This window comes from Silene latifolia, chromosome X (assembly GCF_048544455.1).
Source record: "Silene latifolia isolate original U9 population chromosome X, ASM4854445v1, whole genome shotgun sequence".
Taxonomy (NCBI): Eukaryota; Viridiplantae; Streptophyta; class Magnoliopsida; order Caryophyllales; family Caryophyllaceae; genus Silene; species Silene latifolia.
In genome coordinates this window covers 336,455,308-336,479,032 of record NC_133537.1, presented here as the reverse complement: position 1 = coordinate 336,479,032, position 23,725 = coordinate 336,455,308, and the positions used below count along the sequence as shown (strand labels likewise).

The 23,725-nt window shown below is 37.6% G+C and overlaps 4 protein-coding genes across 6 annotated transcripts; 2 read left to right on the top strand and 2 right to left on the bottom strand.

Moving 5' to 3' along the window:
- Positions 1–751: 751 nt before the first annotated feature.
- On the top strand, positions 752–2,197 carry LOC141619059 (putative aspartic proteinase GIP2). Its single transcript, XM_074436092.1, has one exon. It carries the CDS (start codon positions 796–798, stop codon positions 2,122–2,124), a length of 1,329 nt encoding a protein of 442 aa, XP_074292193.1. The 5' UTR covers positions 752–795; the 3' UTR covers positions 2,125–2,197.
- Positions 2,198–2,553: 356 nt separating this feature from the next.
- LOC141622508 (F-box protein VBF-like) lies at positions 2,554–4,167 on the bottom strand. The gene is made up of 3 exons (XM_074438547.1): positions 3,839–4,167; positions 3,420–3,538; positions 2,554–3,214 (listed from the first exon to the last, which is right to left on the bottom strand). Exons 1-3 carry the CDS (start codon positions 4,097–4,099, stop codon positions 2,731–2,733), a joined length of 864 nt encoding a protein of 287 aa, XP_074294648.1. The 5' UTR covers positions 4,100–4,167; the 3' UTR covers positions 2,554–2,730.
- A 3,230-nt stretch (positions 4,168–7,397) lies between these two features.
- Positions 7,398–8,928, bottom strand: LOC141622507 (putative aspartic proteinase GIP2). The gene has a single exon (XM_074438546.1). It carries the CDS (start codon positions 8,921–8,923, stop codon positions 7,565–7,567), a length of 1,359 nt encoding a protein of 452 aa, XP_074294647.1. The 5' UTR covers positions 8,924–8,928; the 3' UTR covers positions 7,398–7,564.
- A 7,933-nt stretch (positions 8,929–16,861) lies between these two features.
- LOC141619054 (dual specificity protein phosphatase 1-like) lies at positions 16,862–20,717 on the top strand. Of its 3 annotated transcripts, XM_074436087.1 has the most exons (7): positions 16,951–16,995; positions 18,093–18,176; positions 18,273–18,420; positions 18,504–18,639; positions 19,399–19,519; positions 19,927–20,143; positions 20,288–20,717. In XM_074436087.1, the coding sequence occupies exons 3-6, from the start codon at positions 18,313–18,315 to the stop codon at positions 20,135–20,137; spliced, it is 576 nt and encodes a 191-aa protein (XP_074292188.1). In that variant the 5' UTR covers positions 16,951–16,995; positions 18,093–18,176; positions 18,273–18,312; the 3' UTR covers positions 20,138–20,143; positions 20,288–20,717. The 3 variants fall into 3 exon arrangements, with proteins under 3 accessions (XP_074292187.1, XP_074292189.1, XP_074292188.1); XM_074436086.1 differs by lacking the exon at positions 18,093–18,176 and having other exon boundaries at positions 16,862–16,995; XM_074436088.1 differs by lacking the exon at positions 18,093–18,176 and having other exon boundaries at positions 16,885–16,995; positions 19,927–20,072; positions 20,288–20,421.
- Positions 20,718–23,725: the final 3,008 nt, after the last annotated feature.

The following is a 23,725-nucleotide window of genomic DNA, read 5'->3' as shown; positions in this document are numbered from 1 at the left end:
CAAGACAAGAACATCCTCTATTTATAGAGGATGTCATCCTCTTCCTCTTCAAAGAGGATGCTAAGAGTATGTACCCACATTGAAGAGGACATCCTCTTAGCACTCTCTCTCATCTAAGAGGATGGTCCATCCTCTTCAATGTGGGTGCTCTAATGTGTAGAGGTGTTAAAATGTCTATGAAGTGGGACACGGAATGAGACACCAAATGGGACAGAAGATCCTCACTATTTTAGTAATACTTACACAGTTGCACCATTTAACATTTAATTTAATTTCAACATTTACATGACTATATGAAAAATTCATATTCTTGTGTCCCTGTGAGGACGGTACTCTATACATCTAAGCTGTTATAATATTCTGTATGATAAATTGTCTTTAAGTGTAGGGCTTGCCTAGAATCCATGGAATTATTAAGAGGGTAAGTTTTATTGGGCGATAATTACTGGGGAAATTAATTAGTGGGGTAATGAGTTCCTTGATGATATGTTTGACATAAGAGTAATGATTACTGAGTAGATCTTTTACTCCCTTAATCATTACCCAGGGGGGAGGGTGGGTAATGTATTACCCCTTCACAAGGGTAATAATTTCAGGAGGTGAATAATTACCCGCATACCAAACACGAGAAATACACCTCACATATTACTCCCCTATTCATTCCCCTCCTATTACCCTCAATCCAAGCAAGCCCTAAGGAGTACTATTTTCTCGGAGAACACACGAATTTTTCTGACTATATATATACACAAACGTAAAACACCATAAACTCTACTAATCCACTTCAACTAAACAATGGCTACTTCCTTCCAAAACCACCTCCTCATTTCCACCATCCTCCTCCTTCTCCACCTCTTCACCGCCTTCGCAACAACCACCGCACCAAAACCAAAAGCACTCGTAATACCCCTAACTCGCGACGACACCACTCTCCAACGAATAATCAAACTAAACCACCGAACCCCACCTAAAATCACCCCACTAACCGTCGACCTCTCAGGCGAATTCTTATGGCTCGATTGCGGCCCAATTACCCCGTCCACCACTAACCGACGTATCCATTGCGACTCGGCCCGTTGCGCCTTAGCCAACTCCAATTGTCACATGACCCACATCACTTGTTATAACAATAATAACAACCCTTGTAAAAAACTTCCTTGCAATATTCCACTTAAAAACCCGCTCCAAAATATAATTAACAAAGGTGAATTACACACGGACGTATTCCGCATTAACTCAACCGACGGGTCAAACCCCGTCCGTGTAGTATCCGTAAATAGATTTACTTACGGACATCATGCACACGGACCTGGTTCCACCCCTTTATTAAAAGGTCTAGCTAAAGGAGTCAAAGGAATAGCGGGTTTAGGAAGGAGTAAACTATCACTACCGACGCAATTCTCTTCGACGTTTAAATTCGTCGATAAATTCGCATTATGCGTCAGTTCATCAAGTTTTACCGACGGTTTCATAATTTTCGGCGATAAACCTTACAATCTCTTCCCAGGACTCGACGCTTCCACTCTTCTCTCCTACACACCTCTTCTCACAAACCCTAATCCCCAATTTCAATCCGATTACTACATCGGCGTAACATCAATCAAAATCTTTCAAAATCCCGTCAAATTCGATAAATCCTTACTCTCAATCAACAAAAACGGAATCGGGGGAACTAAAATTAGCACAATTAATCCATACACAATCCTACAATCATCAATTTACAAATCATTAACCCGCGATTTCGCGGCCCAAGTTGAGCGACCCGGGAGTTTCGCTAAACGGGTCAACCCGATTGCGCCGTTTACAGTTTGTTACGAAGGCGGGTCGTTGCCGTTTACCCCAATTGGTGTTGTGGTACCGGATATTAATCTGGTATTGCAAAATGAGAAAATTGTTTGGACGATTTCTGGAACGAATTCGATGGTGATGGTGAATAGTATAAATGCGTATTGTTTAGCATTTGTTGATGGTGGATTGAATTCGAAAGCTGCGATTGTGATTGGATCGTATCAATTGGAGAATAATTTGTTGCAATTTGATTTGGTTAATTCTAGGGTTGGGTTTAGTTCTTCGTTGTTGTTTAGTCGAACTAGGTGTGATAATTTTAATTTTACGTCTGCTTGATTGTAAGAAAATTTTATAAAAGTTTATTGTAAAACGAGTTCTTATACGATAATAACCACTTTTATCTACTTATACAGTTATACGCATTAATACACAATTTTTATCATTTCAATACTTCATGTTATGTATCTTTGTGTAAAATCGTCTTACATTGTTACCTGAATTTTTACGTATTTACTATTTAGTTGTCGGCTTTTCGGATTGTATCGGAAGACCACCGGACATACATTTTTTTTGGTGTTGACCAGTAGTATCCCTATCGACAGGTAGGGCAATCTCTTTCGGGGTATTGAAGGCAATTTAATGGGTTGACCCCTCTCAAGTTTGGCTTTTTCATTCGTAAGTGTCAGGAATCGAACCCCTGACCACTTGTTTAACAAATGAGATCCCTTACCGCTCACATCAGTCAACTTTGATACCGGACATACATTGATGAACAAGAGTTACAACCAATTTTGCATGATTGGTATGATAATGAACAAGAGTTACAACCAATTTTGCATGATTGTTTTCTATTCAAGAATATCACGTACACTCGAGGGTTACCCAATGCGCATCATAAATAGCGGCTGCGGGTTCCCTCGTTATAAAAAAAAAAAATTGCAATCAAACAAGGTTTGTTAGTGGCCTAATTTCAAGTCCCTCAATAATGAGTCCTCCCTTCAAGTGATGTCCTTTAATTTCTTTCAAACTCATCTTAACCTCCTTATCAATACACTTACCACTATAAAAGTGTCCTAACTCAATCTCCATCCATCCATCTTGACGCGAACCGGGGAGCATCGGAACACTCCCCTCCAACCCTTGGTTAACCCTGGATGTAAGCGTTTTCGTACGATTGTAGAATAATAGCCATTGGATTTGTTGTTTCTTGTAATCTTGACGAAGGTAAACCGTGTTGTTGCACACAAGGTCATTGCCTAGTGTGATCGATGTTTCCATTGGCATTGTATCTAAACCAAATGCACGTTCTGAAACGTTGAAGATTAGATACGCTCCATAAGTCGTGTTTGGGGATAACAATTTGATGCTTATGCTACCTTCGATTTCTAACCACCATGTTGTTCTTAGTTCAACTGATTCGTCAAACCTGAAATTCAGAACCCTAATTTGTATAACACACAATAAACTAAGAGCGTAAGCTATTAGTATAATACAGTATTGATGTTTAATGTATGTAGAGCGGTTTTACAGGAGACCAACTGACGACTATCAACCGTACAAGGGAAGTAGTATATCAATTTTAAGACGCAATTGATAGTTGAATTTGATGAAATTAACAAATGTTGTCATACCTTGACTTAGTGACATTTTTCCAGCACCAGTAGAGTGGATTAGTTGCCCATATTATTGTCAATTCTCGAGCCGATAAGATATATGATTTGCGTCCCGAGTTTCTGTCTAAATTAAATATCTGCAATGCAAGCAACATTATTTATCTTTTAACTTGTTTTTTTGTCAACTACAACATCTATGCTTACGTGAAAGCAAGAAATTGCACATTGATAATTCGATACGATTGTCTACGTTATATCGATAAAAGCTAAGAAAAGAGAGTTGATTATCTTATAAACGGAAAATTGCGCTTTCTAGCGCTAATTAATTACGTGTAATTGAGTATATGATATGTTTCACCCTAGCACGTAAATTTTCATGTAATTTGGAAATTATTTTTCTAAGGAAAAAAAATATGTTTGTTACCGAGTATGTTTACCTTTTTACCATCATCTACAAAAATCGAGTTGCATAACACAAAGAACAATTCTTTCATTGAATCACATTTCATTAGCAAAGGACTAGCCCTTGAGATAATGTCAGTGTAGTCATGAGGCAGGAAACTCTCCCATATGAAATCAGAAGCCGCCACCAGTCGCAGCTCGGAACATGTAGCTGCTAACCGGCAGATGTCTCGTGGAGATGTACTTGAAAGAATGGTGTTGATGCAATCGTCCGGCAGCTTGTTCAAGTTCTCCATTTTCTATGTTTTCAAAGTTTATTATTGAAATGATTTCTAAACTAACATTACGTTACCTTTATGTGGGTAAATTACTTGTATATATGACGTAAATATGTTGACATTAGGTATATAGTCCAAAAAATAAAATGCATAGAATGTATGTTGCCATGTAGCTGCTATTTCATGACATAATGTCATCATATTCCTTCTAATCGTTACTCTCCACTTGCACAAGTAATTGTTTAGCTAGCATAAATTAAGATTTTTAAAAGTATTTATGTGTAGATTTTAGAAGAAAAAGATAGGGGAGATAGAAGGGGGAAAAGGAAGGTAAATTGCGGAGAATTTAATTCTAATAACGGTCACTGAAATAAAAATAAAAACTCGATTTTTTATTCATTATCTAAGGGAGTCTGATTTTTACACGAGTGAGTTGTCGTTGAGTCTACCTCTGATAAGTTAATGTGTACGTTACAAATTCCATGTATCTTTATCGGATGGATCGACGGAATGACCGACGAGATTGGAATTACTCGTAAACAGTATACCATGACTCATGTGGGTTAGCAAGTAGACAAAGCAAGAAATTGTTAGAAAAAGACATTGCAATATAATAATGCAATTTCATAACTAATCTTAGATCAATAAGTTTTGCTAAAGACGGGCTATCCTCATAAGTTCAAAACAGGTCAAATACTTTTACATGGTGATAAACTGGTAATAAAGACAAAATTTTTAGCATTTCCTAAGCAACTTGTCATATAATTTGATACGCGTATATATATTGACCCGTTTTTAATAAGAATTTGTGATTTTAGATTGCGATTTTTTTGAGGAAGATTTTAGATTGCGATTGATTAGATTAGATTTGATCCTCATCAAAACGTACCAAATGACGCATCACCATCACACTATTAAATTCATTGGATTGGATTACAGTCAATTACTACCAACGTTCTCTAGTTGCCACCTTTGACACTCTTTAATCAATTATTTGACTACAAATCTACAACAATCATATATAAAACCTTCCTACATATCCACGTTATATCCATACTCTTTTCATCTCAAAAATGTCTCCCTCACTTCACCACCTCCTCCTCATCCTCGTCACCATAACCGGCTCTGCGGTCGCACAACCGCGTCCAAAAGCCCTCGTAATCCCAACCTCAAAAGACACAAAAACTCTCCAATACATAATCAACCTTAACCAAAGAACACCTCCTATTTCCACCCCTCTAACAATCGACCTCAAATCCGATATCACCTGGTCCCAGTGCGATCGTACTTACTTATCTACACGTAACCCAATTAAGTGCAATTCCCCGCAATGCGGTCTAACTAACTCTAATTGTAAATCCACGTGTAACAAACCAAATAAACCCGATTGTTCCAAAACCGACTGCACTCTCTTTTTCGGAAGCCCATTTAATCCAAATTCAACAACATCCGGTCAATTAATTCCCGATACGGTCCGGATCAACTCAACAAACGGTGCCAACGTAGGCCGACTCGTATCCGCACCCAATTTCCTACTCGGTTGTTCCCCAACCCGACCACAACGCGTAGCTAAACATGTAACCGGTATAGCCGGATTTAGCCGGTCATCAAAATTATCCCTCCCTTCACAATTCTCATCAATATTCGGGTTTTCAAATAAATTCGCTCTTTGTTTAAATTCAAACTGGTCAACCGGTGTGTTATTCTTTGGACCGGGTAAGCCATACAGGCTTTACCCGGGCCCAGAAGACATAACAACACTATTTTCATACACAAAACTAATCACAAACCCTAAACACCCTTCAGAATACTACATCACCGTATCGAAAATCGTCGTAAACAAAACAACCATCCCTATCAACACTTCCTTCTTAACCCTAAACCCGAAAACCGGAACCGGTGGTACTAAAATAAGCACCATAAACCCATACTCAATTTTGCAAAGTTCAATCTATAATGCAATAACAAATGCATTTGATTCAGAATTACGTAAATACTCAATAACCCAAGTTAAACGGGTCGACCCGGTTGCACCATTTACGGTTTGTTACGATAGAAACACGTTGTTTTTTACGAGAATTGGTGTCGTGGTGCCGGATATTAAGCTTGTTTTGGAGAATGATAAGGTGGTTTGGACGATTTTTGGGACGAATTCTATGGTTGATATTAATGGTAATGTTATTTGTTTAGGGTTTGTTGATGGTGGAGTGAATGCCAAGGAAGGGATTGTGATTGGTGGATATCAATTTGAGAATAATTTGTTGGAATTTGATTTGGGGGAAAATAGATTAGGGTTTACTAATTCTTTGCAATATGAGGGTGGTACTACTTGTGGGAATTTTAATTTTACTCTTGTTTGATCAGAGTTTCGAAATTATGATTATGATTACGATTATGATTATAGTTAATTTATTATCGGTTGTATTGTAAATAAGAAATAAGAATTTGCATAATTGTTCGTGTTGTATGCAGATTATTGTAGAAAAATACGGTTAAAGTCTTACTAGCTCGTATTATTAAACAAGCTTAGTTGAAAAAGTAAGTTTAAAAGATTATACTCCCTCCATTCAACTCCACTTTACATGTTTACTTTATCACGTTTGCCAACGCGATTTTTACACGGTAAATATCTTTAGTTACGTATTTGCAAAAATTATAAAAGTTAGATATTTTTAATGTACTTTTAAAGACGAATCAAATAAGATCCCACATGAATATATTTTAACTTATGTATCGAGAGAAAATTGAAGTTGAATGTCCGCTTGTGAATAGTGTGCAAAAGAGAAACATGCAAAGTGGAGTTGAATGGAGGGAGTATGATTTTGTGTTGTGTACCAATTAATTTGTTTGTTTAATTTCTTTAATTATTGTACCCACCCCGCACCGGTGCACCACGTTTTTTTACTACTTTTCCCTTCTTTTTATACCTAACCTCGATAAACGGATTATTTGAATAAATTTACATCAAATCATCATAGTAAATTATGTACTCCATATTATTCAATTTTTTTGTCAGAACAACACTTTCAACAAAGTCGAACAAATAATAATTTAAGAAAAACTCGAAAATGAACTTAAAAAACTTAACAATTAGCCATTTAGCTAGTCTTGATATTTAAAGACGGGTTAAATAGTTTGAAAGTTGTGACATTTTTTGTCCCAACTACCCCACTTGTTGCTTGTCCTATTAGGAATATGTTATTGTATTTGACACGTTTTTATTTATAGACAAATACGTGCCGTCTATAATGATATTTTGTGTTAGCCATTAAGTATTGAGCTAGTGGTAAAAGAGGACAAATAACAAGTAGAACAAGTTGCTAATAACCATTGGAACTCTCATACTAGTGCCATACATTAATACGTACGTACGTACTACATGAAATTTAGCATCCTACAAATTTTATTCAAGGAAACCGACACTAGATAACGTACAACTTAGCCATTGATCTTAATAATTGTGCCATAATCTTATCTTAAAATTTAAATCCCCTTGAATTGCGAGCAACTAGTGCCCAAATGTAACAATGACGAAGTTACCCCTAACTTATTCTCAACTAAATCAAACTCAATCAAATTATCTTCCATTTGTTTACCTCCGATTACAATCGATGTTCTTGGGTCCGATCCACCGTCTACAAACCCTAAACACATCACATCTTTTTTCGCCACGTTAACCATTGAATTTGTAGGATATATTCTCCACCTTCCGTTTTTGTTGTGCAAAACCGAGCTCTTTTCGTTGAATATTAAGTCGATAATTGGGATGTTTGGACCGGTTTTTGTCCTTGTGACACTCTTTTCACTAAAACAAGCGCCAAAGGGCGCGACAGATGGAACCCTAGTGATATTCATCGATTTAGCCCTGGTAACGAAAACTTCGATTAGGGATTTGTATATGTCACTATGTAATATTGTGTACGGGTCTAATGTACTAATTTTTGTACCCCCTACACCGTCCTTGTCGAATGATAACAAGGACGATTTAAAGCGGACTGGGACTCCATCGACCTTAATTGATCTAACATTGAAAAAATATTCAATCGAAGAATCGCCTACACTATAGGTCGGGGCCGTGCTATTAGGGTTAATCACTAATGGGGTTGTGACGAGTGAGCTAGACAAATCAATTTTACTTGTAGATGGCAAACGGTACGGGCCACCTCCGAAATACATAGCCCCGTTATTTTTCCCTAAATTAGACGTAGCAGGTAAACATAAAGCGAATTTATTTGGCACTTTAAAAGCCGAGGATATTTGTGCATGCAAGGCAACAGGTCGCCTTGCAAGCGTCAATATTCCCTTAGTAAAAGGAGACAATCCTTTTAGTGGGCCCTTATCTGGGGCACACGTAAATGGATAATCCCTTAAATTAGTCTTAACGAGTTGAGCCGAGTTTTGACTCTGACTATATAAACTTATTACATCCTCAATAGCCCCACCGGAATAAAGTGCATTACTTTGGGGACTATATGCAATAGCACCACAAGTGTTAATAGGTGTACAACTAGGCTTAAGGGGTCCGTCCGGACACCCAACACAACCAAACCTCCCGTACGTGTCGCACTCGGGTGCGTCACATGATACGGGATGGAACGTTGAGGAGCGATTGTAACCGACGATATCGCATGTGAACCATGACCATAGGTTGCCTAGATCAATGGCTAGGTTTACACGTACTTGGGGTGTTCCTACTAGTAATGTAGTGTAATATTGAGGTGTTTTAATGTCTTTTATTATGGGAAGGAGATATGTTTTGGATGCTGCATTGGAGATTTGAATAGGGAAAATGACCGTTGAGAGGAGGAAAAGAGTGAGAAAGAGATTTGTGTGGGAAGCCATTGGTGTAGAGTGGTTTGAAGTAAGGGAGAATTGGAGTATATTTATACACAAATTTTTGTTTAATACGGTTGTATACTATATATACGTCTTAAGCTTAAAACAACGCATGAGATAGGCAAAATGCTTATCTCATCTATCCAAGTGAGCTAGTACTATTTATCCTTTTTAATTTTAAAATGAATAAATCTATTTTAAGAAAGATTGACGGTTATATATACAAGTGTTAGGATTCAAACCCTTGTTCCACATCGGTAGAATAAAGATGAAAGCTCATCTTTATAAGTGTCTACAAAATATAATAGTTCGAGGCCTTTTGGGAAGGAGCCCAAGAGTAAATCTGTGAGGGCTTGGCCCAAAGCGGATAATATCGTACTATTATGGGTTGTGGACACAGTTGTAGCAGAGGCCCAACACGAGATATTCACGCTTTCGCACAACAAGTGGTATCAGAGCCCAAGGTTCGACTTGGGCTAGACACGAGGATGCATCAGAAGGCTCAAGACTTGAAGTCTTACACTGTAAGACATGGAACTCCTAGCTCGAGGTGAGTCCTTGAGCAAGCCCGATCCAGAGGATGTTCGATATGCATGTGTAGCAAATCCCCAAGAATTGCACATGGACATGCAAGTTCAGGAGCATGTGAGGGCACTCACTTGACCATGTGGTGCAAGTCATGGCTCGTGGTAGCATGGTGTGTCGGCTAAAGGGAGGTTATCAAGACTTGGGGCTGTAGAGTGAGGGAGTTCTCCATGGAGGTCAAGGTCCGAGTCAAGATGATGGCCCTTGGTTTGAGGGGAGGATTGTTAGGATGCAAACCCTTGTCCCACATCGGTAGAATAAAGATGAGCTGCCTTTTGGGAATGAGCCCAAGAGTAAATCCGTGAGGGCTTGGCCCAAAGCGGACAATATCGTACTATTATGGGTTGTGGACACAGTTGTAGCAGAGGCCCAACACGAGATATTCACGTTTCCGCACAACAACAAGTAACTTACTTCATTTACTTGTACTAATGCTCTTGAATGTAGTCTAATATTTCATTTATCCAAATATAGGTATGGAGGTAGAATGTTGTATATAAAAATATTTGATAAATCAATGAGAATATTTGGTAGATGTGATATAAAGATATAATTCATAATAAAATATTTCGATAAAATATGAATAATATTTTATTTAATCACACAAATTTGAGCCGCTCATAAGTTTTTGAGCCGAACCAACATTAGCTCGACTTAACTAACTGAGCTCTCAAACTGAGCCACTCTCATGCCAAACATAAATTATTCACAAACTGTCTCATCTCATTATCATCCAAAACGTAAGTCAATTTGTAATATACTACGAAGTACGTGTAATAATCGATTTATTTGACTCATGATGTGATGCATAAATATGACCGACATAAACTTTAAGTTATGAGTGTTATAACCGTCTTAGATATGTCAAGACCTAAGGTTTTCCTTATATCATAACCCTTTTACCTATGTTAAAAAATTTTGCCTTTACTTTGATGAAATCCTGACTCCGTCACTGCAGGGATAATTTGTTAACTGCGATTACTAGTGATAGCGTGCATCGAGGGCAGTTGAGACTGGAGAGGTCAGTAGAGTTTTCAATGGTATACCGTGGATCAGTGGATGTCATTATAAACGTCTCTTAAAGTTAGGGACAAACCTACGCAAGTGGTCAAGTGGATTGATCGAATAACACAAACTCCAAAACTGTGGAAGTAGCATTAAAGTATCTGTTAATTAACATGGGGCTACAAATCCTACCGTTAAATTAAGAGGCTCCCTTGTTCTTTGAACACGTTATTTCATTATTTTAAACTTGCTTCTTGACCAAAATTACTACGTAACAAATTAAATGAAGTCCAAATAAAATAAAGACAGTGGAATGTTGATGCCTTGTGGCTAAATGAAAGATGTGGTGCACGTGTTAAGGTATAAGATTATTGATTGATCCTAAATACGAAGTATTACCTTTTGTTACGTTTACTCTAATATTATGTGAGATGATTATTTAAATTAAAATTTTAAAGTGACGATTAAGACTCAAGCAATGATCTAATACATTAACGATATTGACCATAATGAATCCAAACTATTGACGGTTAATGCTTAATAAATGACTTTATATTTCAATTATACCATATTTATGCGAAGTCCTTGGCTTGAAGAATGAATAATGTGTAGATTTGCCAGTTACTTGGGTTGAAGTTCACATGTGTGAGAATAAGTTATTTTCCACAATTTGAACTTAGGGATTCAAAGTCTTCAAACTGAATACCAGGTGAGTAACTGCACTCTTTGGGTCGATCTCATATCTCTTTGACCGTGGCACCGGGTTCTATGATAGTGTGAAAAAGGTCGAGATAGATAGTAGTACCTATTAAGTCCAATGTTTGACAATAGAGTCGAGAAGGAGCCGTTCGACGTCCTTAGATCGAAGGTACGATGTGGTCTGCTCCATCAAAAACATGGGCAGTGCTGAAAAAGACTTCATCAACTCATGAATAAACACGATACATAATCACGAGTCAAGATTCTCTGCGTTTCCTACAAAGAAATGGAGAGTACATTTCTTTTTAACGGTTTAGATTGCATCTTGGCAATATTAACAATTGTGCATTGATACATAAAAATAAAGAGTTAATAGTGTTTAAAGAGAAAAATATTATTTAATGGGATTTATGAGAAAAAAATGGAGAGAAAGAACTTAAGAGAATCTTAATTACATAATTACTTAGCCTACAACTAACTTAAGTTCTATTTTTGACGCAAATTTGTGATTGTTTTTTATTTGAAAAATATGCATGCAAATATTTAATTATCATCTAGGAAGCCCGAACACTTTTACGGTTCTACCATCTAGTGCTTTCATAATTTCATATACAATGTCGTGTCAGACACCGATATTAATTAACACGATACTCGAAATATGTCCGACAATTAACAAACCATGTCTAATATTTTTTTTATCAATATTATTATAATTTGGATACTATTTAATATTTGAGGACACTTCAAGTAAGCATTAATAGGAATATTTATAATAGTTGGGCTTCAATCATCACCTTAAGGTTTTGGTTGAGATGGTTCATCTATTATGGTATCAGGTTTATTATCGATCCTTATACCGATTTTTCTTCTTACTGCCATCAACCTCTCCACCAATCCCATGGCATCCAACAACAATCTCATCCCAAATGCGATGAACCAAATCGACCTCTTCTCTCCATTTCGTTTCCCCACTGCACAAAACTCACTGCCCAAACTTATCGATCATGGAGCTTCCAAATAACACGTCTCCTTCAAGGATACGGGCTATTCTCGTACCTTGACGGAACTACCACACCTCCACCCAAAACCGTGACTCCCACTGCCACTGACGCCAAACCAAACCCTGAACCCGTCTCAAACCCCGCCTACACCACCTGGTTTCGACAAGATCAACTCATCCTTGGTGCCATTGCTGGCACCCTCAATGAGTCGGTCTCCTCCATCCTGCTTGATGCTACCACGTCGCATGAGGCGTGGACCACCCTAGCCACAACCTTTGCCAACCTCTCACGAGGCCATATCCTCCAACTCAAGAATCGCCTCCGTCATATCTCCTTAGGCGACAAAACCGTGTCTGAATACATGCTAGCCATTAAAGCATGTACTACCCAATTAGCTCAACTCGGCAAGCCAGTGGATGCCGAAGACATTACCGCTCAAATTATCAGTGGTCTTGATCCCGTCTTATACAAATCTGTTATTGATACGGTTCAAGCCCGCGACTCGCCAATTTCCTTTGAACAGTTTCATGAAAAACTAATACAACATGAACTCACAGTTAAAAACAACCCTCCTGCCACTACCTTTCCACCCTCGGCACATGCTGCCACCACCCGTCAGTCCAACCAAAACCCACCCCGTCACCATTATCCTAACAACCAGTCCAACCATTACTATCACAACCGAAACAATCATCACAACCAGACCCAAAACCGTAGCCCCAATACCTCAAACACCCAACCCAATCCGTTCAAGGGTCGCTGTCAATATTGCAGGGCTGTTGGTCACGTTATTCGTGATTGCCCCGACTTTAAGCGAGACTACCCAATGTCTCCTTCCCACCACCACAACCGAGGCAATCTCACCCCTCTGCCCACACCGCCACCACCTCCCTCAACCCGACTGCCTCCTATCTTATCGATAGTGGGGCCTCTCACCATATCACCAATGAGTATACTTCACGACATGTCCGATTTATCGAAACCGAATTTCCTTATACTGACCTTGTCAACCAACCCGTCTCTTCCTCCCTTTCTCCTACTCAATGGTGTGAACTTACCATTCCTATTCTAACCCCATCACCCGCCATCACATCACCAGAACCGTCCTCTCCTCCTCACCCCTCTTCTCCACGCTCTCCACCTATCCCCTCCGCTGCCACGAACACCACCTCTTCAGACCCCTCCTCGCCTACCTCGGTTACCTCACCCACCACCTCCTCACCCCCCCATTACCAACCCGTCACCCTCTCCCTCCAGCCCTATTCCCACCCCACCTCCTCCTCCACCACTACCCCCTCGCGCCACAACCCGGTTATGTAATAATATCATCAAACCCAACCCAAAGTACCATGATCCCAAGTATGCCAAAACCGCCACACTTCCTAGCCCCCATGTCACTCCCACCACTACCAAACAAGCTCTCATCGACCCTCGTTGGCGCGCTGCCATGGTTGATGAACATGATGCCCTACTTCGAAACCAAACGTGGACATTAGTACCTCGCAACCTTGCCCCGAATGTTGTTGGATGTAAATGGGTCTACCGAGTTAAATATAATCCCGATGGCAGTCTCAAACAACACAAAGCCCGCCTCGTAGCTAAAGGATTCCACCAACGCCCGAGAATCGATTATTCTGAAATCTTTAGCCCCGTTATAAAACCCACCACCATTCGACTCATTCTTACTTTATCCGTGACCAATAACTGGCATCTCCACCAAATTGACATCAACAATGCTTTTTTACAAGGAAATCTCACTGATACGGTTTTTATGACACAACCACCTGGATTCGTAATACCGACAAACCCGATCATGTCTGCCGCCTTCACAAAGCAATCTATGGTCTCAAACAAGCCCCACGGGCTTGGTACACCGAACTTAAAACCTACCTCATAGCTTCCGGTTTCACCAACTCCATTTCGGACCCTTCATTGCTTATTTGTAATACCAATAATACCCGCCTCTTTGTGCACGTCTATGTCGACGATATAATCGTCACAGGACCGAACACCACACACATACAATCCTTTATTACTAATATCTCTACAAAATTCTCACTAAAAGACCTCGGACCCCTCTCTTACTTCCTTGGCATAGAGGTAACACCTACTAAAAGTGGCCTACATCTCAACCAAACTAAGTACTTATCTGATCTTCTACACAAATTCAACATGCAAGATTGTAAGCTTGCCTCTACACCAATGTTATCTCACCCACCTCTCATCACCGAACCATCCAATCCCATTGAAAACGAGAAAGACTATCGTGCTATTGTCGGAAGTCTCCAATACCTATCTCTTACCCGACCCGATATTGCGTTTCCTGTTAACAAGCTCGCTCAGTTTCTCACTCACCCCACCACCACCCACTGGTCAGCCCTAAAACATCTATTACGGTATCTCCAAGGAACCCTCCATCTCGGCATTCATATTCACAAGTCTTCTCCTCTCCGTCTTCATGCATACTGTGACGCCGACTGGGGTGGTGATCCCAATGATTATGTCTCTACCTCCGGTTACCTCATATATCTAGGTAGTAATCCTATTTCATGGTCTTCGAAAAAGCAAAAAGCACTCTCCATGTCTTCTACAGAGGCAGAATTTAGGGGCGTTGCAAATACGACAATCGAATTACTCTGGTTAAATTCTCTTCTTCAAGAACTTGGTCTATCACACTCTAATGCTCCTACGATTTACTGCGATAATCTAAGTGCAACAAATTATTCGGCCAACCCAGTCTTTCATTCTAGGATGAAACACCTCGCCTTGTCCTTTCACTTCGTCAAAGAACATGTACGGCAAGGTACTATTCGAATTCAGCATATTAATGGCACTGATCAGTTAGCTGATACTTTCACAAAACCGCTCCACAAGCCGCGCTTCCTCGAGTTATCTAACAAGATTGGACTTCGTCGAAGACCGTCCATCTTGAGCGGGAATGTCAAAGATATTACTAAACCAACTCCTTGATTGGTGGAGGATCTCACGCACCAAACAACTCAACAGTAGCAACAACATTATCTTGCTTATTTTCTTATTATTTGTTTCATCTGTTACTTGATTCTCTCCTTATTTATTTCCTAGATTGTAGCTTCCTGTTTATAGCTAACAACCTATTGTACTTATATATAAACTCATGTACACAGTAGATGAAATACAACATTCACATTATTATCAAACACTTATCTTATCATGGTATCAGAGCCAGTGTGACCAAAGGTCACGGGTTCAAATCCTGGCAACCTCAAAACTCCTCAAAAACTCGAAGTGAAAACCCAGCACATGGTACGGGGGAGCCGATGCACAACTAACCACTCTTCAAGCCCGACGGGCATTTGAGTGAGGGAGCGTAATAGGAATATTTATAATAGTTGGGCTTCAATCATCACCTTAAGGTTTTGGTTGAGATGGTTCATCTATCAAGCATAATGTAAATATCATATAGTATGATGTAGTAACTTAAATACTTCTAATGATTAAACATGGTTATATTTTACACTCATAACTTTATTTCTTTATAATGTGTAATACGGGTTATTTTTAATTTAATCATTATCGTTTAATTAGTTTAACACCTATTGTATATTTTAAATTTCTATTTAAAATTTAAAATAAAATACATTTATGAAAATAATATTATAATTTTGTTAAAGTACAAAATATATGTTGTATTTCTTATTAAATATAAAAACTAGTTTTAAACCCGTGCAAAATTGCACGGGTATGTATTTGAGCCGGTATTAATTTTTTTAGATGTATATTTTTTTTTTTGCATTTCTATTTTACTTATTTAGTTGGTCTAAATCAACGATCGGCATAATTAAATTTTAAATTTGTTACAAACACGTGTTCACATGCACTGGTTTATGAGGAAATAACGTAATCTACTCTTTTAAATAAAAATTGCATACATAAAAAACTTTACATCCGGATAAAACAAATATAATCTAATAATCATTTTTAACATATGCAAGTTATTCTAAAAATTGAAAAATTTCATGATACACTACATTAATATTATAATTTTGTTAAAGTACAAAATATATGTTGTATTTCTTATTAAATATAAAAATGTGTCGTAAATTTTTATTTTTACTAGAATGTCATATTATACTGTCATAGACTCATATGTCCGTTTTATATTCATGCCTGTTTCAGTGCAACATACTTCAATCCACCTTTTATCCACTTCAAACCAAACATCGGTGAATCACCAATTCGAACCTGACCCATTCACATCTAAGCCGCATTCTCTTCTATCTTAAATTTGCATTAGCAACCAAAAAAAGGGCCTTAGGAGTAGACTTGTGCAAATGAGTCATTTGGGGTCAGGGTCAGGGTCGGGTCAGATCACATTGGATCGTATCGTTTCGGGTCAACAATTTATCGGGTCGGGTTATTTTACGTCGGCTACTTTAGGTCACTATAATCGGGCCATCTTGGGTTGGGTCACTACAGACCTACAGTCGGATCAGTTTGGATCGGGTCACTTTTGGATTGAGTCATTTTTAGTGCATCAGCTGATACATTTCGGGTTATTTTCAAATCTCGAATCAGCCTTATTGAACGAGTCAGTTTTGCAAGGTCTGAGGGTACCACAAAAGAAGTTGAACCGCAATTATAATTGGGCTTTTATTCCATATCGTCGTTCATCGAATATGTATAACCCAGGCCCACTAGCCATTCTTTCTTTGTTCTTTCTTTGAATTAATAGAATTGAATCAAACGAACAATCTTTGATCATCCAACATAGTCACAAAGTACCCGATCATTTTTCAATTTCATCAGGTAATATATATATATATATATGCTCAGATTATTTTTGTAATTAATCATGATTTTATATTATGTTATGTGTTTTTATTTAATTAAATAAGTAAAAATATATTGGTGTTTTTGATTGAATTTTGTCAATTTTAGAGATGATAATAACTGTTCTATTTCAGGGATTATGTTACGATTTCAGCTTCTTAAAATACCCATTGATTTTATGTTTGTTTGTTCTAATTGTATTACAAAATTATTGAGTGAACGTATTGATTCGCTTGTGTCCATGTGATCGTATTGGTAAAGTGACGGAACGAGGATTTTTAGTTAGGGAGCGAAAACTTTTAGTAAGGACAAACGGGTAATGAGTAAAGTAAACTAGAAAGAAAAAATCAGCTATTTAATTCTGTATCGGGGGTGAGTGCCCTTGTTAGCCCCCCTATGTCCGCCACTGCTTAGGTATCTGTCAAGTATGGATTGAATTATTAATTGGAGCAATTTACTGTATGCAATTGTATTATAAAATTCAATCAATTTAGGTTTAGGAATTGTTTTTTTTTTTTTTTTTGACAGCAGTAAAGAAAATGTTCTTACAAAGTACCTACCCGACTCTCGGAGTCGGATTTATTACTACATTATTAGGAAAAGCAAATAATTTACACATGGGGTTGACCACTAATAAAGGCTTCTTAGCGGGACGATCAGATCTGGCTAATTGAGCGAACAATTCTTTTCTCTTCTTTAACAACTGAGCCTCCGAGGAGTACCAACTGAGGCCGTAGGTTTAGGAATTGTTAGTGAAGTGAATATTGTTAGGAAATTTAGAACAATCAATCATTTGTATAACTTTGAACAACAAGAAATTTCGCAAAAAGAGATTTTGCGGAAATTTAGATCAATCAAATCATTTGTATAAGCATTTGTGCCTATATGTTCATGTTTGTTAGTTGTATTATGTGTGGATTAATTTGGTAATTTTACTACTCCCTCTGTCTCGGTCATTTGTTGTCTTCTTCCATATTGGGGTGTCTCAGTGAGTTGTTGTCCTTTCTATTTTAAGAATGAACTTGATAAATAATTTGATCATTCACACTCAATTTGTTCCACTTGTCATTTAGTAATTGGTCCCTTCCTTTTTCCTCGGTCTTTGTACCAAAACCAAAGGACAACAATTGACCGGGACGGAGGGAGTACTAGTTTTGGTAAGTAAGATTTAGTGACATTTACTGCGTGATTTGTTGAGGATATTGGACTAAGTTGTTGAGGATATTGGACTAATTTATTATGAGCATAACCAGGTAAGGACAAGGATCGTTGTTTTTTTGGAAGGGAATAGGGATGGATCACTTTGAGGGAAGGTACAAGGAAAGAATTCAAGCTCTTTTGAGGGCTTATAATGCTGCAAGGTATGTGCAAGATGACGATGAACCGTGCCAAATTGAAGAGGTACTTTTCGGAGTTCACATGGTTATGCTCTTAGTATTCCATCTGGAATGTTTTTTGATTCAGTGGTGTTCATATGCTTTCAGGGTCTGTTTCTGGGGTCTCTTGGTGCTGCTAACAATAAGTCTGGTTTGAAACGTTTGAATGTTACTCACGTCTTGACTGTAGCTGCTTCATTGGCGCCTCCTCATCCAAGTGATTTCACATATAAAGTCATTGAAGGTATCTCGCTTGCATCCGTCAAGCTTGAAATCATTTAAGGATAGTTTATCGTTCTTTGATACTCTTGGGCTAAAGTCATAGCAGATTTATTTGTGCTGTCTGGTTACAGAAAACTGTCGTAAATAATAAGTGCACATCATTTAAGGATAGTTTATCGTTCTTTGTTACTCTTGGGCTAAAGTCATAGCAGATTTATTTGTGCTGTCTGGTTACAGAAAACTGTCATAAATAATAAGTGCACATTGTTTGCGACATATAAACAAGTTTTCATACTAATGTCCTTTCTGATAACTCCTATTTGCAAAGCCCTATGTCTTTGCGCACCCCTTTTCTGTTCGAGCATAACTTCAAATATCGACTCTTGCCACTTGCCAGCAAATGCTAGAGGAGAGCAAACATCATTTTCTGTCTTTTTATTAATGGAGATGGATTTTATTTGTGTCGGATCTTAGAGGTAAATATAATTTTCTAAGCGGGGAGTTTTTGGGAGCTACAGTCTGTTAATACTTTGGTAGAATTCATCAGTATCAGAGTCTTACATGATAATATGCCTTAGAGCTTGTTTTAGCTTAGTTTCACACTGCTGTGCTATACTTGATGTTCTGCTACTTACTAATTTGCGCTGCGTTTTGATATCAGGTTTTTACTCTTGTCCATTTTTTGGCCATTCTTCTAACTACATGTTTAATTGCTTATCGTTTTCAAGTATTATTTTTCCGCTGTGTCATTAAATCATTGTTCTTCTTGGTATTGAGACAGTTGCGGACAGAGAAGAAACCAATCTAGCTCAATACTTTGATGAATGTATTGATTTCATTGACGAAGCTAAAAGATCAGGCGGTGGAGTACTGGTCCATTGCTTTGTGGGGAGATCTAGAAGGTACCACCGTACCATTTTACTACATGCTTTTTGAATGATATCTAAGACCATAGTATTAAACAGTCTGATCTCGACCATGGCGGCATAAATGATGCTGATATCGCTTCAAAAGTGGTCGCATTAACCTTTAAAACCTTATAACTCGGTCACACGTGGTGTTGCGTCATATCGTTGCAAGATTTAATTCCGTGTTTAGGACTTGAATAAAAAAGGAACATGTCCACTGGGTACACAGGTTTTTGATTGTTGTCGTTGGCTTTAGATTGTAGTGACTACGCGTTCTTAGTGCTGATACTGCGGCTGCGATTAGAAATAGAAATTCTGTCGCGGAACATATTCTGCCCTCGTCAATCTTAATACTGCTTCTGCAATTTTATAAAATGCTATCGGTATTTTTGTACTTGCAGTGTAACTGTGATACTTGCTTATCTCTTAAAAAAACGAGGCATGATGCTTTCTGAAGCTCTTCAACATGTGAGAAGAAAAAGACCTCAAGCATCACCTAATGCTGGCTTCATAAAACAGCTCCAAAATTACGAGCAATCACTTCGAGGTGATAATAAGCCGAGTCAAGTCGAGGACGAGTTTGACCTTCTTGGATTTGTTGCTCCAAAATAAAATCTGGTACTTGAAGAATTTACGAACCAGGAATAACATTGAATAATTTTCGTTCCTAGGTCGCAGTTATTCTAGTTCGCATTTGATTTAGTAAACTGTGTTGGCATTTCCTCTTGTGATTATTATATTGAATTTTTTCTTTTTTTTCAGCCAAGGAATCTCCCAACTGAGTACATCAGAACAAGTATTTCTTGCTTACGGTCTTGTGAATGGTTATGGCGTGATAATTTTGATTACGAAGAAAGTTGTGATGGTTTTACCTTCCATCCTATTGTTGCTGCCAAAACCGGAAAAAAACTTACGAAGAAAGTTGTGATGGTTATGGCGTGATGATTTTGATTTCTGCAGAGATCACGCGTTATAGATTCTACTGGTTTAAACCCGTATAAATCTCACTGCATTCTGTCCGTTTTGTGAAAGTTTCGAAGGTCAGTGTGACTATTGGAAGGTTGTACTTATCGCATTAATGTTGTAATAAACGAGCAGATTGGGACTAATATGTGATACAGATTCGTCTTAAAGTAGGCGACACTAACTCGAATTTAGAGCATTATGATTAGACCTTGTGAGTCGCGGAGACATTCCTGATCAGATTATATTCTGTCCGGAAACACTTCACATAATTGAAGATATTACCGAGCATTGAGAAAGTTATGATTGATTAAAGGGATCGATAATGTTACTCATACCAACAACGCGAAATTGATGATGTTACGGAACTCGGCCGGCAAATGGGAACTAAGTGATGAAGAATGAAGCACAGCATGCATGACTATATAACCAGAAATAATACACAATGTCAACGTTGTTGTGTTTAATAAACGCGTATAGTATAGTAATGGTATAGGGGGTAAACAGTAAATTGAGTATCACACGAGTGCACGTAAATGATGAAATGGTAATAAAGTGGAAGAGACTACCATGGGCGGCACGGTAAGTGAAGGGGGGGGGCTTGAGATAACGAGGGAATGAAGCAGAGAATGAAGGCGCGAACCCCTCACAAGACTGCAGCATTCTGCATTTATTACGTCCATATCATAACTATACATCTATTTAATGCCTCTCTCATAAAGTCCTTAATTGTTTACTTCTCATCCCCTTTATATATTATATTCTATAAATAAAAGTTTGATGGGTGGTGATTAGATTCCGATAATTAAAATATCGTAGTATATGTACATGTTAACTAGTTTAATTATTATAACGAAAGGTGGTGCACTTGTGCTCATGACTTGGGTTTCAAACTTTAAAACAGGTCATGTAGGATAGATTGGACAAAAGTAAAATGCGCGGTGGCTTGTTCTTTCCGGTTTATTTTCAGCTCATTTTAGTTCGATTTAGCTCTATTCGGTTCACTTCAGCTCTATTCATCAATTCAGTTCAACTTCATCAAGTTCAGTTCAGTTCAACTTCATTAAGTTCAGTTCAGTTCAACTTCATTAAGTTTAGTTCAACTCTATTCATTTCAATTCAGTTCAGCTCATTTCAGCCAAAAAGATCAGAGCTTTGCAAAAAGCTTGTCTCATCTGATAAGTGGGACAGTGGGGTGCTATTTAAGCTATTTATCTTAAAAGAAACTAACAGCTTAAAAGAGACTAACTGTTATATACACATTCTAATCTAACGAGGTTGTAACCTCTAACATTGTAAGCGTGAAACCTAGATAGAACAACTGGTATACATACTCGATTAGTAATGAGCATTAATTAGTAATACATCTGAAATATGTTTTTGTATTCATTAGTTTTATGCTTAATTAAGACAGTTTTAAGAGAAACTAACGGTATTCTATTAAGCTTGGTGGGTGACAATTACAATTTCATAGAAATATACCAACTTTTTGCTCTTTTCTTGGGGATTCTTACTTCTCTCCGATCCTTCCTACCATTTTTTTTTAATGAAAACACCCTCTTATCTTTTTATTTTCTTTTTTTCAGAGATTGAGAACACACTAGAAAAAAGATTGCATTGTGTAATATTTGCATGACAAAAGTGACATACGCATGCAAATGAGATTACAGATTAGGTTTTACCCATTGTATATAATCAGAAAAATAATGCTCATGTAAGTATTTCCTTCATTCCATTTATTTATTTACCCCTAATTAAAATACTTCTCATAAAGAAAAAGAAATACATAAAATGAATGTGTATGTCACGTAAACTTGCATGATATAGGAACGTATTGAAGTAATTGTTACGTTTGTGAAAGAATAACATTAAGAATTGATTGATACGATGTCTATATATTGATCATACGGAGTACTCGTACTTTATAAGAAAGTTCAAGACGAACATTTTATATGGAGTTTTTAATTTACTGATTTTTTTTTAATAAAATCAATGTTCACCAAGACAATTGTTATAACGTTAATGTTATTTGCCATGTTACGTGAACAATTTACTTTGAGAAAACTATCGATTTCAATCAAAAACTTAAACTAATGATCGAGACTCAATCAGTAGTTCAATACCTTAACATCCACTACAAGAAATAACATAACGGGCGACTGAATTTAGAGATCACAAAAATGAAGATATATATAGAACCATTAGTTAGAAATAACACACATGCACTTCCTCACTCAAAAGTACATAACTTTGGATTAAAATATAGATAGTGCACGTATTATTCAGCATACAATGCCCTAAAATTTGATTTGTGAGATTTTGAAGGGTCACAAGATTTGAACTCATTGAGATTTTAAAATAATTGATCATGCCCTAGCATCATTTGTAAGATGAAGATATAAAACCATTAGTTAGACATCAACCATGCATGCATAAGCTTAATACATTGGATATGTAATTTCTCCGTCATGGTCATTTGTTTACCTATTTAATTTTTTAGTATCTCATTTATTTATTTACCTTTTTATATCTGACCTGTTCTTATGGACTGAAACTGTCTGAACTAAACTGAACTGGACTTAACTTAATGGAGCTGAATTGAACTGAAGTAAGAGTTAATTTGTGAAGAGTTGAACTGAGCTGAACTAAACTGAACTAAACTAAACTGAAATGAGCTAAAATTAAGTCCAAAAGAACAAGGCCTAAGAATACTTCTAATGACTAATTTGACCATTTGTTATCCAATAACAATAATCACAAATGGTTTCCTCCTCTTTTCTTAGCCTATGTGCCAAAACTCAAGATAAACAAATAACCGAGACTAAAGGATACCCCCATCTGTCCCGGTCATTTGTTGTCCTATTCCATTTTGGGGTGTCTCAGTCAATTGTTGTCTTTTCTATTCTAGGAATGCATTTGATGAACAATTTGGTTATTCACACTCAATTTAATCCAAATGTCATTTCTTAATTGACCATTTCTTCTTTTCTTGGTCTTTATGTCAAAATCAAAGGATAACAAATGACCGGGACGGAGGGAGTAGTTCGCAATGAGGGTATTGTGACTTTCTAAGTTACTTCCATGCGGATACCCTAACTCCGTAGCTCTCATATGTACCACAAAGTTCATTTCTAGGTATCCCTATTTTGCACGTCTCTTTCAACTACTTCCTTCACTATCTAGCTAGATAGATACCTTAGCCTATAAATACAAGGTTTACATACTATATATGGCAGG